This window comes from Propithecus coquereli, unplaced genomic scaffold (genome assembly GCF_000956105.1).
Source record: "Propithecus coquereli isolate 6110/MARCELLA unplaced genomic scaffold, Pcoq_1.0 Scaffold119, whole genome shotgun sequence".
NCBI lineage: Eukaryota > Metazoa > Chordata > Mammalia > Primates > Indriidae > Propithecus > Propithecus coquereli.
In genome coordinates this window covers 4,609,809-4,626,578 of record NW_012135969.1, presented here as the reverse complement: position 1 = coordinate 4,626,578, position 16,770 = coordinate 4,609,809, and the positions used below count along the sequence as shown (strand labels likewise).

Sequence of the window (16,770 nt, the reverse complement as noted above, 5' to 3'; positions counted from 1 at the left end):
CCCCCCCCCGCCACCTCATGTTTGGGACACTGGCATAGAGCCGCCCTCCCACTGCCTGTGGCACTGTCCCTAACACAGATTGGGTGAGCTGTTCCCTCTCTCTGTGCCCCAGGCTTCCTGGAGGGGAACAACACAGGCTCCAGTGTGAGTGACCCCCTGCACCCCCACCCCTGTGCCCATCAAAAAGGACAGGCTTTCCGGGAGACCTGTGCTTCTGTGAGAAGATAGTGGGGTTGGGGACGTTTCCTTCTCCTCAATGAAGAAACCCCTCTCTCCAGGAAGACATGCCCTTCTGTTCTGTTTCTTTTCTCCTTGAGGCTGGGGGCACAGGGCTGACAGGGGCCATGGCAGGGTGGGGGTTGGGCATCATAGCCCCTGGCTGTCCCTCCCCAGCTCTGTGCCAGTTTGTCTATACCGCCCCCCACGCCTCCGATAGTGTCCTGAAGCCACCGCTTTCTTTCTGTGGTCCATTCCCCTACCCACCCACAAAGCATCTGTTACCAAGGTAACGGCAATGTCATTACTTTGGGGTGAGCAAGCGGGTGCAGCCCAGTGGAGAGGGGGATGTTTAGGGGTTGGAATTTTGGAGAGATGAGCACTGTGGGCCCCCAAGTCTTACAGGAGCATCTTTGCTGGAGAGGAGGCCTGGCACAGCCTGGGGTGGGGGTATTGACGGAAAGGAGGGAGGATGAAGTCTGGACGCAGCTGGATGGGGTGTCAGAGGTGAGGGTGCCCGTGGTTTACTGTGTCGGAGAAGTGTGAGTGTTGTGATGCCCAGCAGACATTGAGGCAGAGAGGAGGGAACCTGCCTTTAACTCCTCCCCTGGGGTTAGCTCCTGGGAGAGGTTCTCGCCAGACCCAGCCGGAGCAGCTGGGGACCCTGGGGCCAGCCTGGGCACACACCGCCCCCTGCAGACCGCACAGAAAGCAGCACTGGACGTCCTTCAGGGAGGGGGCCAAGGCGGGGGCTGTGAGAGTCTACATTTGAGACATCTAAGCCTTGAAGTCCTACTAAGTGCTTGGGGTGGTTCTGGGCACGGAGGGCGCCTAGTCTCTGCATTTGAGGCCCTCCTGTAAGTCCTGACCGAGAGATTGATCACGCAGAGGGCCTCTCTGAGCTCACCTGGGCTGCGATTCAAGCTGAGTTTACAGAGGCTATCGAGTGGACTGGAAGGCAGAAGGAACCAGAATATTCCAGGCAGAGGGAACAGCAAAAGTATGGAGGAGTGAAACAGAACAGCCTGTTCCAGAAGCTGCCAGTAAGCAAGGAGGCGAAGGAGTGGTGAGCGTGAAGGCAGAAAAAAGTGGACAAATGGCCTTGAGTGCCGGGTCAGGAAGCCGGGTTTTCCTGCACAAAGGGGCTTCTCAGACTCACTCCCTGGAGCCCAGCTGTGCAATCCAGAGATACCATGGCGGAGGTGGGGGGGGTAGGGGGTGGGCAAAGTGGTTCACTCTGAACTTGAAGGGCATTTAAAGCTATGGCTCAGATGGGGTGTGGTGGCTCACACTTGTGATCCCAGGACTTTGGAAGGCCGAGGCAAGAGGGTCACTTGGGGCCAGGAGTTCGAGACCAGCCTGGGCAACCTACTGTCTCTACAAAAATACCAAGCCTATTTTGAGTCCAGGAGTTTGAGGTGAGCTTGAGGTTGCCATGAGCTATGATGGCACCACTGTGCTACAGCTGGGGCAACAGAGTGAGGCCCTGTCTCTATTAAAAAAAAAATAAGAATAAAGACATGGCTCTATTTTAAACATTTCTGCAAGCCTTACATTTGACCCCAAGAATATCCATGTTAGTTTTCCTACCAAAAAAATGATTTTTTTTTTTTTGAGACAGAGTCTCACTGTGTTGCCTGGGCTAGAGTGCCGTGGCGTCATCCTGGCTCACAGCAACCTCAGACTCCTGGGCTCAAGCAATCCTCCTGCCTCAGCCTCTGGAGTAGCTGGGACTACAGGCATGTGCCACCATGCCCGGCTAATTTTTTCTATATATTTTTAGTTGTCCAGCTAATTTCTTTCTGTTTTTAGTAGAGACAGGGTCTCGCTCTTGCTCGGGCTGGTCTCGAATTCCTGAGCTCAAGGGATCCTCCCGCCTTGGCCTCCCAGAGTGCTAGGATTACAGGCGTGAGCCACCCCGCCCGGCCCCAGAAAAATGATTTTTAAGTGCTAACCATTGTGTACCACGGATGGCCTGGAAGATGGGCCATGGTTTCGTAGGGGCTTCCACAGCCCAGCTTGCGAACGGCTCTGAGACTGATCAGAGGCCATGGAGGGTTCTCTGTAGAGGAGTAATTCGGTCATTCCTGTGTCTTGGGGAGGTCCCTCAGGCTTCCAAGGGCAGCATGCTGGAAACAGAGAGCCGAGGTAGCAGGCTCCCAGCATCCTCTGACCAAAGGCTTCATAGTGGGGATAGGATACAGGAAGAAGTCCTGTGTCTCAGCTTGGGCGACTGGATAGGTGGTGGGTTTACAGGACAGGGAGGTGACTCAGGTTCCAGCCCACTCCTTCCTTGCTACGACCTTGGGCGAGTTGCATACCTCTGTTTCCTTGTCTGTAACGGGACCTGTTCTACCTCATGTGCAGTGGGACAGGGGCTCCTCCAGCCAGGCGGCACAGCCCCGAATCCTCAGGGCAAGCTGCTTCCCTCGCTTGCAAGTTCTTTCCCTCCCTCCTGTGTGCAGCTCACTGTTCATCCCAAGGGAATTCCCAAGTCAAGCAGGACGCCTATCATAGCCACTGTGTGGAGACCCCAAGTCCTGTTTCCTACCCTTCCACCACGTGGTCAGAACCCCTCCCTGTCGGTCAAAACCGCAGCAACCCAGCCACTGTCGCTCACGTTACCCATCCTCACAGCTCACGGACCAGAGAGGAACAGAAAGTATTTTCTGCCCATTTGGCAGCTGGGGAGGCTGAAGTTCAGAAAGGCCCTAGGTCACCTCCATCACTGGGTCTGATGCCTCTTTGGGAGTTGTTGAGTGAATGAATGAATGAATGCATGCATGAGGAATGCTTCTCCTCTCAGCCCCTCTTTCTTTGGAGGAAGGGTAGAGTTCACTCTCCAGTTCTTCAGATTGGTATGTTGCCTGGGATTTTTTTTTTTTTTTTTTGAGACAGGGTCTCGCTCTGTCTCCTAGGCTAGAGTTGCAGTGGTGTCATCATAGTTCACTGCAACTTCAAACTCCTGGGTTCAAGTGATCCTCCTGCCTCAGCCTACTGAGTAGCTGGGACTATAGGCGCAAGCCACCAAGCCTGGCTAATTTTTCTATTGTTTGTAGAGATGGGGGCCTCGCTGTGTTGCTCAGGCTGGTCTCAAATTCTGGGCCTCAAGTGATCCTCCCACCTCAGCCTCCCAAAGTGCTAGGATTACAGGTGTGAGCCACTGTGCCCAGCCTTGCCTGGGATTTGCTTTAAAAGCCCAAATATGTTTATCTGGCAGATTGGGGCATAGGGCAGTGATTAAGAGCAGAGACTGTGACTGAGATGGCTTGGGTTCAAATCCTGGCTCTGTCTCCCCCTAGCTATGTGACCTTGGGTTAACTACTTAACCTCTCTGAGCCTCAGTTTCCCCATCTATAGAATGGAGAGCAATTCATAGAATACTAGAAGAAAATCATATCTACCACATAAGAAAGATATTAATAGTTTGAAAAGCACTCTGAAGTCATAGTGAGAACTGGAGAACTGTTTATTAAACAGACTCCCTGCACTTACAAGTGTTATAAGCTAAACCTATACTTTTAAGTATTAAATAAATAAACCTACAATGTACTAGGAGCTGAGGATACAATGGAAAAAAAGATAATGATATTTACTGAGGGTTCAATTATTTTCTCCACCTATGGAGTAGAAGCTCTCATCATCCCCCATATGCAGTTGTAACAAGAGGCTCAGAAAGGTTCAGCGACTTGCCAAAGGCTACACAGCTGTGTTTGAACTCAGAGTCTCTTTGGAGAAACATGCTCTTAACCCTAACACTAGCGCACCTCTCTTAGTCCCTAAGAAGCTTCCACTCCGATGGGAAAAGAGACATTAGACAAAATACACAAAGAATAAACTGCACATCGGGTAGTTGCTACGAAGGAATGTGGCAGGGCGCCGAAGCACAGAGACAGGGCGTGGAGAGCAGAAGTGAGCGCCGGCGCTGGGCCGCAGGAAGGGTTAAGCCGGTAGCAAGTCTGAATCATGAACAGAGAGAGCTGCCCAGGGAGAGGGCTGCGCGTGGGTAGTGCCCTGTGGAGCTGCGCACCCCGAGGCGTCAGAGACATTTTGCTAGGAAGAGGGACCCTCCCGCCCCCTCCCCGGGTGGGGGCATTTGTGTACAGAGACACACAGACCACAGATTGCCATATGGAACTGTCAGCTGTGTGTGTGTGTCCAATGTCTGAAAAGTCCCGCGTGCTCCAATCTATTTCTTTCTTCATTGCTTTGCCTGGGACTCAGGCACACCCCTTTGGCCACCAATGTGGGGGAGCACGGGGTGCCTGAGCTCCGGCTAAGGCAGGATTCCAGCCCCCCGGGTACCCTGAAAGAGAGCCTGGCACACAGTAGGCACTCAATAGCGTTTTGTTGAATGAATGAATGAATGAATGAGACAGCTTGCCCTCTCAGCCTTTCTTGGAGGGAGGAGTAGACCTCACTCTCTAGCTCTCCGGCTGGAACTTTGCCTGGTGATAGAAACCAAACGAACATTTTGGTTAGAGAAGAAGGACACTGAATTGTTATTTTTCAGCAATTTTTACAGATAAAAAATTACTTTGTGGGCTTAGGGAACACCAAATTGTATTATTAGGATCGGGTTATGCATGGTCCAGAAATGATAGAGCATTTCAAGTGAGAAAAAAAATCCATTAAAAAAAATCGTACCCAAAAAATTGTCCCTGAAATGGTCTGTGGGGGACAGTTTCCGGAGTGGTCATGTCTGTACCCCCAGGACCGGGTTCTGCTAAGGGCGCTGGGGTCCTTGGGAGTATCTCCCGCTGCCCTGGGCGGAGCCCTTGGGGTTAAACTCTGGAGTATGATGTGACTGCACAGAGTTGCCTTTAACCCTCACTGCCACGCAGAGTGGGACGGGGACCTGGCCCCCATTTCACAGATGAGGAAACAGGCTCGGGAATGTAAAGAGACGAGTCTGGGCAGTGCCCCTGCCCCCTGGGACCTCAGACCAACCCGGGGCCTGCGACTCCTCCTCCGCAGAGCGGGAGGGCTGGACCAGAAGTTTCCTCTGGACCTGCGGACGGGTCGCGCAGACCCTGTGCTGTGCCTAGCCCGGGCGCACGGTGAGAGCCTGGGTGGGGGTGCGACCGCCCAGCTCCATCTGCCTCAGGCCCCGGCTTTTTCCCTTAGAGAGAGGCCCGAGGAAAACTAGGAACAGGCCCAGCAATACCCCGATGGGGAGGGAAGCCCAGGGACTCTGAGATGGGCGAGGAGAAAGTGGCCGTGAGCAGGTGGGGGATTGGGTTCCGGAGTCGCAGACCCAGCCTGTACCAGCTCCCGCTGGTGTCCTCAAAGGGCAGCCACAGTAGCTTCTCCCCTTTTTCCATCCACCCAGAAGCCTCGCCCCCCTGCTCATCTCCCCTGCCCCACCTCGCTCAGACCACCCCTCTCCCCAGGCCCCTCAGGGACCCCTCCTGTGCCCCTGCTGCACACCCCGCCCTTCCTGGGACCCTGCTCTGCCTTCCCTTGGAGGGTTCCAGGGTTCCTGGCCTGGAATCCAACTTTGGGCAACGAGTTGGTTCTCACCATCTTGGAGAGATCTTACAAGGGGGATCTCAGGGACTTGGGCTTCTTTTTTGGCCCCGCAGACAGGGCTGTTTCCGTGGCCTCATGGCTCCTCCCCGTACTCCCCACGTTCATTCAGCTGGACTCAGGGGAGGAGAGAGCGAGTATGGACCAGGGACCCAGGTACCTGGCGATGGAGGTGCCAGACCAGGGGAGGAGGACTCTCTCTGGCTTCGCCTCTCCCCGAGGCAGGGCCCCTAGAATCAGGAAGGGAGCCGGGATAGCTGGGGTCACACGAGGTCAGGCCACATTTTTAGAGGCCTGTTTCTGCTCTGTGCAAGGCCCTAGGTCTGTTTCTACCAAACATAGTAGTGGGAAGTGGGCAGGGGGCTGGGGCTGTCTGTGTACAGTGACAACAGGCGCTGAACGTGAGGAAAGAAACCATGCCACCCCCGCCAGCAGACAGGCTGTGTTTGTCCATAAACACAGCCTGCTCCAAACCCTAGGGCAGGGAAGGGGCAAAGTAACTGGTCCCGCTGGAGCCCCTGAGCTGCCCTACCTGGGGACACTCTGGCTCACCTCCCCCTCCGCCCAGCACCGCTGGGGTGTTGCCACAACAAGCTGGGCTGTATTCTGTAAATCCCAGGCCTGGCCAGGCAGCCCTCAGCTAAAGGACGGGTGCCTGTCCCCACCATGCCTGTGTGTGTGTGTGTGTGTGTGTGCGCGCGCACATGTGCACCCGCAGAGGAGGGAGGGCAGTGGGCTGCAAAGGCCCTTCGCGGGTCTAGGAGACGCTGTGCGTTGGCGTGTCCTGTTCCTTAGAGTGGACAGTCTCCTCTCCCATCAGGCTCAGGGGTCTCCAGCACTCTGCCTAGCTATGGATCTGGGGCCAGTCCTGAAGCCTGAGTGTGCCCCTTGTTGTCCCTGGACCTCTTGGGGACAAGTGTGGGACTGGATGTCCATCCTTGTGACTTTGTTTTGCTGTAACTCCATCTCCACTTCAAGTTAATGATTGGAGGGCAGCCCTGGGGACACCAGCTCTGATTCCCCCCAACTGGGGTTGCCCCAGCGGGTGCCGAGGTCCCTAGAGCCCTGGGAGCTCAGCCAATAGGAGGCCCCAGCCCTGCTCCACCCTGGCAGGTGCTCTTCTGTGTATAAAGGCAGAGGCCCAGCTGGGAGGCCCAGTGGGTCCAGCCTAAGCCTGCACTGAGCTGTCACACAGCTGGCCCTGCTCCTTTTCCGAAATGCTGTTTTACACAACCAGCCAGAGCATCTGTGGCCTGGTCCTGGCGAACAGTACCCAGGGCCCCCCAGCAGCCTGCTCAGGTATGCGCCAGATCCCCCTGCCGCCAGGAAGGCCCTGGTCTAAAGTTGGGGCAGACACGGTGGAGCCGTCTCGTTCCAGCCAAAGGCAACAGGGTTCCTGCTCTTGGGCTCCTTTGGAGGCAGGGAAGCGGTCAACTGCACCTGGAATTTAGCAGGTCCTGGAGCATCTCAAAACACCCTGATCACCCACCCACGCAGGATACGTTTGTTGGGCATTTCCTGGGTATCAGGCAGGCCCTGTGGTTGCAAAGACAAGTGATTGAGGCAGCTGTTTAGTGGAACAGCCACAAATCTGGGATTAGCACTTTAAGGGAGGTCTCCCGGAGGACAGAGGAGCTGAATGGGGGTCCCTAAGGCCCCGGCTGCTGCTGGGGTGCCTGCTGCAGGAACTGTAGGTTCCCTGGAGGGAGGGTCCAGCATAGAGTCAAAGCCCCTGAGGGGGTGGCCGGGACAGGGCAGGAAGCCAGCAGTGCCCTCCTCTCCCTGGCAGGGAGCCCCTGGCCTTGCCCTACTTGAAGCAGGAAGAGCTGCCCAACATCGCCGGCACGGAGCCCCGCTGGCCCGTGTTCCAGTACGTGCTCAGTGCAGCCACCTCACCAGCCGTGAAGCAGCAGGAGGAGACCCTCACCTACCTGAACCAGGGTACGCTGGGCCTGGGAAGGGGAAGGGGCAAAGTGGGCAGCAGGCTCTGAAAGCTGGGCCCAGGGTGGGCTGGAGGTGGCAGGTGCCCCTCTCCCCTCAGAATGCGGCTCACACATCCCCTTAATCTCTCCCAGGCCGGTCATACGAGGTGCGGCTGCTCTGCAACCCCAAGCTGGGTGATGCCACTCAGTGCCCCCGGCTGCTGAAAGTAGGTGCACCCCCTCCCTAGAATTGGCAAAGGCTGGGTGTGACTGTCCCTCTGGGCAGGAAGCCGATGTCCTCACTGTGATGTCATTGTCAAGTAGAACCCTCTCAGGTCCGTCACTGAATCTGACCCTCACAACAGCTCAGGGGTGGGCAGAAGTCATTGAGGAAACAGGCACAGAGAGATTAAGTATTTTCTCAAGGACACAGAGCCAATAAGTAGCAGAGCTGAGATTTAGAAATACATTCATACAGTGTCATTCACACACATGACCTTTTCTCAAAACGTCATCTATTTAGCCCCCATTCTATGCCAGAAAATGTTCCATGAGCCAGGGATGAGCAGTGAAGAGACAGTTTCCTTCCCCAGCAGGCTCTTATTCTATTACGACAAACAGCAAATTACACAAATTACATGCAATTACAAATGGTGTCGTGCTGCAAAGAAAAGGGTAGAGCAACTGAGGGTGGGAAGGCATTGACTCCCCCACTTTACAGATGAGGAAACTGAGGCTCAGGGCCTGTACATTACTTCCTCAGTATCACAGTGTGAGTGGCAGATGGGCATTTGAACACTGATCTAGTGATTCTCAGTCCTAACGCCTCCAGGGCGTGGGAAGCAAGTGGGGTAGAGAGTGGGAAAGCTGGTCTACACAGGCACAAAGACTGGTTCCCAAATGCCCTGGCACCCTCTGACGTCACACCCTCCTGTGACTGCAGAGCGTGGTGCGAGTGGTGTTCCACGATCGGCGCCTGCAGTACATGGAGCAGCAGCAGCTGGATGGCTGGAGGTGGAGCCGGCCTGGGGACCGCATCCTGGACATCGGTGAGTATAGGAAGGGACCAGGGACTCTTCAAGTCACTTTCTGGCTCGGAAGTCCTTGCGGACTGGGAGGGCTGAGCCTTGCACCCTGCTTGCCACCCGGTACCTGTAGATGTTGCACTCTCTGTGGGAGTGATAGAACCCCAAGTGCTGCCCTCCCAACTCAACACAGTGGAGTTTCTCTGGGACCCAACCAAGAAGACGTCCCTCTTCCTACAGGTGAGTCTGGAGCTGGCACTGGGAGGAGGCGGGAGGTCAGATGGGGGTGGCAGCAATGTAGGTTTGGGAAAGGAAGGTGAACTTGGGCAGGGGTGAGGGGACAATAAGAATGAAGCTCTGCCAGAAAGCACCTTGAAGAAAAACTATGGATAAATGTTTATCAAATCTCAACATAGGAAAGGACTTGTTAAACATTAAAGCGATGGAAGAAACTACAAAACACAGGGAAGGATTTAGCTTCATAAAAAGTAGTGTCTGAAATAAATAGGCAAAATTAAAAGGAAACATCAAAAGGGAAAATATTTGCCACATATGATATACAATGTATTATATCCTTAATATATAAAGAGTTCTTATACATCAATAAGAAAAATAGATAAAAGATCAATAGAAAATTTGGCACAGGATATGAGCAGACAATTTATATATAAGAAGGACTCAAATTGCAATAAATATAGATAGTTCAAACCAGTCAGAGAAATGCTAGTTGAGATTCCATATATATAATTGGCAAAGACTGAAAAAAAAACTATTATTGGTAAGATTTGAGGAAACAGACATCCTTACATCCTGAGAATGCAAACTGATGCATCCATTCTGTAGATAGGATGGCATTTGGGTAAAATTTATTGAATTTAATGTTCATACTCTTTTTAAAAAAAATATGGAAGCTTCATGAATCTGCAGGTCATCCTTTTGTGGGAGCCATGCTCATCTTTTCTGTATCTTTCCAGTTTTAGTATACGTGTTGCCAAAGTAAGCACTAATGTTCATTTTCTTTCTTTCCTTCCCATCTTTTTTTTACAAAATAGAAATCGAAATTTATTTATTTATTTATTCCTTTATTCAGTACTGGATCAGGAACAAAGAGTCAAAATTTAAATTCAAGTTTGTAGTCTATATTTTCTTAACTTATAGGAAAGAAGTTTCCTTTGTCGTTAAATATTTTTCAGAGACATCATTTTAATGATTACAAAATTTTCATTGTATGTATGCCTGTACTATAACTTATTTAAAAGCCAATTCTCTTCCTTTTTTTTTTGAGACAGAGTCTCACTCTGTCGCCTGGGCTAGAGTGCCGTGGCGTCAGCCTAGCTCACAGCAACCTCAAACTCCCGGGCTCAAGGGATCCTCCTGCCTCAGCCTCCTGAGTAGCTGGGACTACAGGTGCACGCCACCACGCGCGGCTAATTTTTTCTATTTTTAGTAGAGACGGGGTCCCGCTTTTGCTCAGGCTGGTCTCGAACTCCTGAGCTCAAGGGATCCTCCCATCTCCATCCCCCAGAATGCTGGGAGTACAGGCTTGAGCCACCACACCCAGTCAAGTCAGTCCTCTTCTGATGGATATTTTGATTGTTTAAAATCTTTTAATTTTTAAAAAATGTTGCTACCATGAACAGCTGGTACGTGTATCTTTGTGTACTTACCAAAACCACTGTAGGATAAATTTATTGAAATGGAAGTGCTGGGTAAAAGAAGAACATTTTTTTTTCTTTGCCCAGAGAAGATAGGAAGAAACAATACTTGAATGTCACAGCAGCTGTCTCTGAGAGGTGCAGGGACGGGAGATGCCTGCATTCTTCTTTATACTTTTTCAGTGTCCTCCACGCTTTCTACGTGAAATACATTTCCCTTTATCCTTGAACGATACTTGTCACCACTTTTTTCAGTGATCTAAGCACCTGGACTAGGAGTTAGGCAGATGTGACACAATTCTAGTTTGTCCCCAGCACGGACCCTGCCTAGGTCCCATACTCTCTGTGAACCTTAGTTTCCTCACTGCAAAGTCAGCCCCTCTAGCTGTTCTGCACGGAAGTGTGGGGGGGCCATCGCGGGCAGCGGGCATGAATGGAGGGAGACCCTGCTTGCCCTTAGGATCCTGGTGCCAGGCAGAACGCAGAGCTGCAGGCTGTGCGGGGTGGCAGGCCAGGAAGGCTTCCTGGAGTAGATTACCAGATTTAGCAAATAAAATATAGGATGTTCAGTTAAATTTGAATTTTAAATAAATCATTTTTTAGTGTAAGTATGTCCCATGCAGTACTTGGCTCAGATGGAAGTAGGGAGGGGTTTCTGGGTAGAGACCTCTAGGGGACTATACTGTGTGTTGGGGTCATGACTAGGGTGGCCCAGGCGGGCCAGTGGGTTCACCGATGGTGAGAAGAGTGGCCACACAGCAAGGCTTGACTTGACTTTCAAAGTACTTCAATGCCTGGGTTAGGAACTTTGCCTCTTATCCCGTAAGCATGGGGAACCTTTGAAGGATTTGGAACAAGGGAAAGAACCTACTAAAGTGATGCTTTAACAATAGACACTGTTCTTACTTCCATCTCTTGGCTCTTTAAAAAAAAAAGAATAGGGTCCAGCAGGGTGGCTCATACCTGTAATCCTAGCACTCTGGGAGGCCGAGGCAGGAGGATCCTTTGAGCTCAGGGGTTCGAGACCAGCCTGAGCAAGAGCGAGACCCCCATCTCTACTAAAAATAGAAAGAAATTAGCTGGACAACTAAAAATATATATAGAAAAAATTAGCCGGGCATGGTGGCGCATTCCTGTAGTCCCAGCTACTCGGGAGGCTGAGGCAGGAGGATCGCTTGAGCCCAGGAGTTTGAGGTTGCTATGAGCTGACGCCGTGGCACTCTAGCCCGGGCAACAGAGTGAGACTCTGTCTCAAAAAAAAGACACTGGAGATGGAAAGTTGTGGTAAGTGGCTGACTGGTGACAGGCAGGTAACTAACAGGTTTCGGGTGGTCTCCTTTGAATGTGGGTGGGACCTGGAGTCACCCTACTTTCTCGTGGCTTCTTCTCCACCCCAGATTCACTGCCTCAGCACTGAGTTCACGCCTCGGAAGAAAGGTGGAGAGAAAGGTGTCCCTTTTCGCCTCCAGATCGACACCTTCAAGCCCAGGGACAAGGAGCTTCCGCCGGAGCACCTGCATTCGGCTGGCTGCCTCATCAAGGCGTTCAAGGTACAGGCAGCTCTGGGGCCCCTCTTTCCTCCCCTGCAGGGCTGTCACCTGCCTCGCTGGCTGTGTGGGTTCTGGCCCTGCTTCCCCGTGGACCCTCAGCCTGCCGTGCCCCATCTCTGGGACTGTTTCCTTTTCTGTACACAGAGAGACAGGGCTTGATCTTCTCAGAGCCCACCCAATAGAGCCCGCTAAACGCAGGTGGGCAGGTACAGAAGGGGCCTCTGAGGCTTTCTTATCACCCCCCTGTAGCCTAAAGGAGCTGACCGGAAACTGAAAACTGACTGGGAGAAGATCGAGAAACAGCCCCTGCATGAGAGAGACAAGTATCAGACCGCCTGTGCGAGCACGGTCTTCCCGGAGGTGTGCGTGTTGGGGCGGCAAGAGCAGGAGCGGGGATTTGGAGAGAAGAACCCCAGTGTAAAGACGGTGAAATGGAGGCTGCAAGGGCTGTGACTGCTCCAGGATTATCGCAGCCCCCCTAATGATTTCTGCTTCCGCAGAGGACACCCCCCGCCCCAGCTGTTGTTTGAGGCTCCTGGGAGCTGACACCTTCCAGGCAGCCTCTCTTGCGTCCTGCCATAGCCACCACCTCCCTGTGCGCAACGCGCCCTCTGCCTCGACGCCTGCTCTCCTGCTGCCGCCTCTCCCGGATGGCTCTTCCAGGGGCCTTCCCCGACTCCTCCGGACCTGCAGCTAGTTTGCTCGCATCCTGTGTGTTGAAACTCAGTGTCCTGGTCAGAGCCAAGGCAGGCCCCTTGTCAACTCTGAGCAGACAGATGGAGGGAGGTGAGCAAACAGCCACCACTGCCCTTGGGACACCGGCTGTTTGTTTGCCCACAGTGTTCACCGTGGCCAGAGCCCCACCGGCCGCCTCTCAGCCCTATTGGTCTCACCTCCCCTAACTCCTGCAAGCTCCTGTCCCCAGACAGGTGAGGCGGGAGGATACTTCCTATGGGCCCTTTGGGAAAGGAGCAGGGCTGAGAGTGCGGCTGAGGTTTGAAGGGAACGTCTGGGAGAGGACCCGGCAGCTCTGATCCTGGGGCAGGGTGTGTGGGGAGGGAGAGAGCTTGCACGGCTCCGCATGGTCCCTGAACCTCTGCTCCTCCTCACAGGCTCTGTTCCTCGCCGCCATTCGCTTTGGACACCTTGGGGTGTAGCCCAGCTGAGGTGAGTCTTGCCCTTCCAACTTCCCAACCACTGTACCAAAAGCTGCTCAGCCGCTTCATCTCGCTGCTCCAGGATTATCCAGAATAGTGTGGTCCTGCCCCCTGGTGGCCAGATATGGTGTGGCCGGAGATTGTAATTTACAGATAGGACTGCGCAGGAGCCTCCCCTTTCAGACTTGGAACCCCCCCAAGGGAGGGGCTGTTTCCATTCTCCCTTGTTCTCAGGTCACGGGTCCAAGGTGTTACCTGGACCGCTCCCTTTCTGCCTCAGGACCTGAACCCTGGAGCCTCCATCTCAGAGACGCAGCAGTGGTTGCATCAGCACCGGTTCTCCAGCTACTGCCGGATGCTGGCCAATTTCACTGGTGAGGCTGGCACCTGGCAGGGACCAGACCTGTATGGGACTGAGGGTGGGACACTCAGGCAGGAAACCTGTCTGTCTTGGCTTGCTCTGTGCCCTTTAACATTTATTAAGGACTAAGAGTTACCTGACACTGCTCTAGGCTCTCTTATGTATTATCCCACATGATTTATATAGTACCCCCCCTTGAGGACAAGGTCCAGAGAGGTTAAACAACTTGCCCAAGGACACACAGCTATCGAGTGGCAGAGCTGGGATTTGAAACCAAGTCTGACCCCTGTGTCTGGGCATACTAGGGCTATGTGTAAACTAATAGACTGTCCCTTGCCTCCTGCCCTTCATCCCAGGCCTCTTCCTCCAATCTGGCCCCGTCTGACTCTGCAGGCACCGATCTGCGGAAGCTTACCCGCCGGGACCTTATCCAGATCTGTGGGGCTGCCGACGGGATCTGTCTTTTCAATACTCTTAGAGACAGGTGCTGGGCACTGCCAACCAAGGTCCCCTTCCCACTGTAGTGGCCCTTACCAGCTCAGCTAGCAGATGTGTTTCATAGAATGTTCAAGCTGGAAGGCACCTTAAAGACCACCTGGTCCCACTCTCTCTTTTTACAGACCCAAGGACAGTGATGAGCCCAAGGTCACAGAGCAAAGCTAGCAAGGCTGGGCTGAAAAGTTAGACTCCTGTGACCTCCTTCCTGTGGACACTCCACCTGCATCACTCAACTTCTGGGGACAGAGATGGGTTTTTCTCATTTTTTCTCCCTCAGGGTCCAGCATCCCTTAAGTGCCCAATAATTGCATAGTGACCTCCCTTCCTAGAGACCTGAGAGGAGGCAGGGGTCTCTCCTAGGGATGGAGGCTAGAAGTAGGAGCTGTTAGTTCAGGTATGAAGGGCTGATACATAGACTTTTTCTGGCCCAGACCCATCCGTCACCGGCTGACTTTATATGTGGCTCAGGAGGCCTCTAGGCAAGAGAACGAGGTTCCTGAGAACCCCAATGCAGGTGAGATTCTGGCCTCTCTCCAAAATACAAGAAATTCACGTGTGGCTGCATGAAACCTCTTCTGGTCTGGGGAGAGGGTGATGCCCCACCATTCCTGGGACCCAGGATGCCCTCCTTGGCATCCCCCTGCCTTCCATGACCAGATAAGTCCTCTCTCTTTCCAGAATTCCTCTGTTTTGACTCCCCCGCCTGGACTGATTTTGTCATTCTACGAGTATGTGGCATTAGAACATTATAATCTTGTACTTGGGTTTCAGTCATTCCTATGTGGGTGTCCTATCTTTAAACTGGGGGATGCCCTCAGAGGCCTCCCCGAAGGTGAGGGATGAAAGGTGGAGTAGATTGATAAGCTTTTTCCCTTCTTTACTTCTCCTCCCCGACCCCTCCCTCTGTGCTGCCCACTCTCCCAGGCTTTTATCAAGAGATCTCTCTGGATGAACTCAGTGCTGTGGAGTTGATGGGGAAACTGGCTGAGCTACTGGTCCTCCCAGCCAATCAGATCCACTGTCTTTTTCACCAAGGCGCTGGGGGCATCCTCATTCTCCTCAGCGACCAGGTAAAAGGCTGTCCCCTGCCACAAGTCCCAGAGGAGGCCTTGATTACTCTTTCACCTCAGAGCCAGCTGTCTCTTCCCATCCAGGTTCCTTTTCCATGTCACGGCTTATTCTGTTTGGCTCCAAGAGTGAACTGTCTTCATGACCACTTCTCCCTTACAGGGTCCGGAATCTTAAGGATGAGTCACACTTTGTGGCCATGGTGAAGAAAGGTAGGGACTTTGGAGTGAGAGGAGTAGGTCTGGCTGGCCCTAGAAAGGGCGATGCCACTGCTTAGAGTGTATTCTGTCTCCTAGATGAGACTGAAAGGTTTTTTGAAGGTTTGTGAGTGTGCTGGCGAGGCTGTGTCCCAATCAACTGACAAACATCTGCTGAACGCCAGCTTTGTCTCAAAGGGAGACGAATTCACATAGACAAAAGAGTTATTTATTGCTTAGGAAAAATGTGACTGAATAAATGCATTCTTGTGAAGGAAAAAATACTCCAGTTGCTGTTGTCAGGAAGTTTATTAGATACGGTAAGGCCTCCACCCCTCTCCCACCTCCCTCAAATACATAAGGTAGAAGGGTAGGTGCTTGCTGTATCACCTGGTACAGAGCAACTCTGAGCAGTCTGCTGTGGTCTGCTTATTTAGATGCCTGCCTTTCTACCCCTCTGCCATGCCAGAGCTGGTCAGCCTGGCATACAGTTCACAGGCTAGCGAGAGGTGGATTTGAAGTAGGGTTGGATGAATACTTGGGTGTGGCAGATGCACTGTCGGCAGCTTGGAGGTTGGGGACCTGCCTCATCTCAGTGGTGCCCTTTTTACTGCTGTCAGTGCAGAATCCAGATGGCTACTACTTGGTCCTAACCTAGGCCCAGTGGAGCTCCGCTGCAAAAAGAGACTGATGCCAGCCTGGTTCTCCTTGCTCATCAGAAGCCTTATTAAACCCCTCAGCTGACTGAGGCCAAACCGTATCGTGTCTTATCCCAGGGGAGGAGGCCAGTAGCTTTCAACCTCACTTTTCTTTCCGTTTAGCAGCAGTGGTTGCTGGAATCCTGGACACAGCCTCCCTTGCCCACTCCTCTGAGCAGGCCAAGCTTATGAGGCAAAAACACTGGCAATATGATACGGAGCTTTTACCGTAAGCAGTGTTGGAGTTGAACACTATGAGTGTGTTAAAATTTTGTTTTAAAATTTAATAATAAAAATTTAAAAATCAACTGGGTCTAGAATGATAGAAGAAAAAAATTACTTATCCCTTTTAAAGTTTTAAAAGTTAATTTTAAAAAGGTATATATATTTAATGTATTGTTTTATGCCTATTCAATTTTCTTGGTTTAACGATCCCCTGGAGCAAATGCCCTCTGCTTAAACTACAAACTAGGGCAAGGGATGGGGTCTAAAACAATATAATAGACCTTGCTGGATTTTTTTTTCCCAGTTAGTTTTGGCAAAAACTAATTACTAAAGCCTCCAAAAGACCATACAATATTCAAATCACTTTGCCTATTTAAAACTTTGGTTCCAGAAATTTAAGAAATACTGTAGCTATTCTCTAGCACCGAAGCTAGGGTTTTTTTTTTTTTTTTTGAGACAGAGTCTCACTCTTTTGTCCGGGCTAGAGTGAGTGCCTTGGCGTCAGCCTAGCTCACAGCAACCTCAATCTCCTGGGCTCAAGTGATCCTTCTGCCTCAGCCTCCCGAGGAGCTGGGACTACAGGCATGCGCCACCATGCCTGGCTAATTTTTTTCTATGTATTTTTAGTTGTCCAATTAATTTCTTTCTATTTTTTTTAGTAGAGACGGG

The 16,770-nt window shown here is 52.2% G+C and overlaps 1 protein-coding gene across 1 annotated transcript; it reads left to right on the top strand.

The window, feature by feature from the left end:
- Positions 1 to 5,884: 5,884 nt before the first annotated feature.
- Positions 5,885 to 15,158, top strand: LOC105822796 (transcription factor CP2-like protein 1). The gene is made up of 15 exons (XM_012659829.1): positions 5,885 to 5,917; positions 6,941 to 7,044; positions 7,535 to 7,686; positions 7,821 to 7,894; positions 8,611 to 8,716; positions 8,826 to 8,932; positions 11,745 to 11,897; positions 12,147 to 12,314; positions 12,738 to 12,826; positions 13,010 to 13,064; positions 13,335 to 13,428; positions 13,809 to 13,899; positions 14,345 to 14,427; positions 14,838 to 14,983; positions 15,144 to 15,158. Exons 1-15 carry the CDS (start codon positions 5,885 to 5,887, stop codon positions 15,156 to 15,158), a joined length of 1,470 nt encoding a protein of 489 aa, XP_012515283.1.
- The last annotated feature ends 1,612 nt before the right edge of the window (positions 15,159 to 16,770 follow it).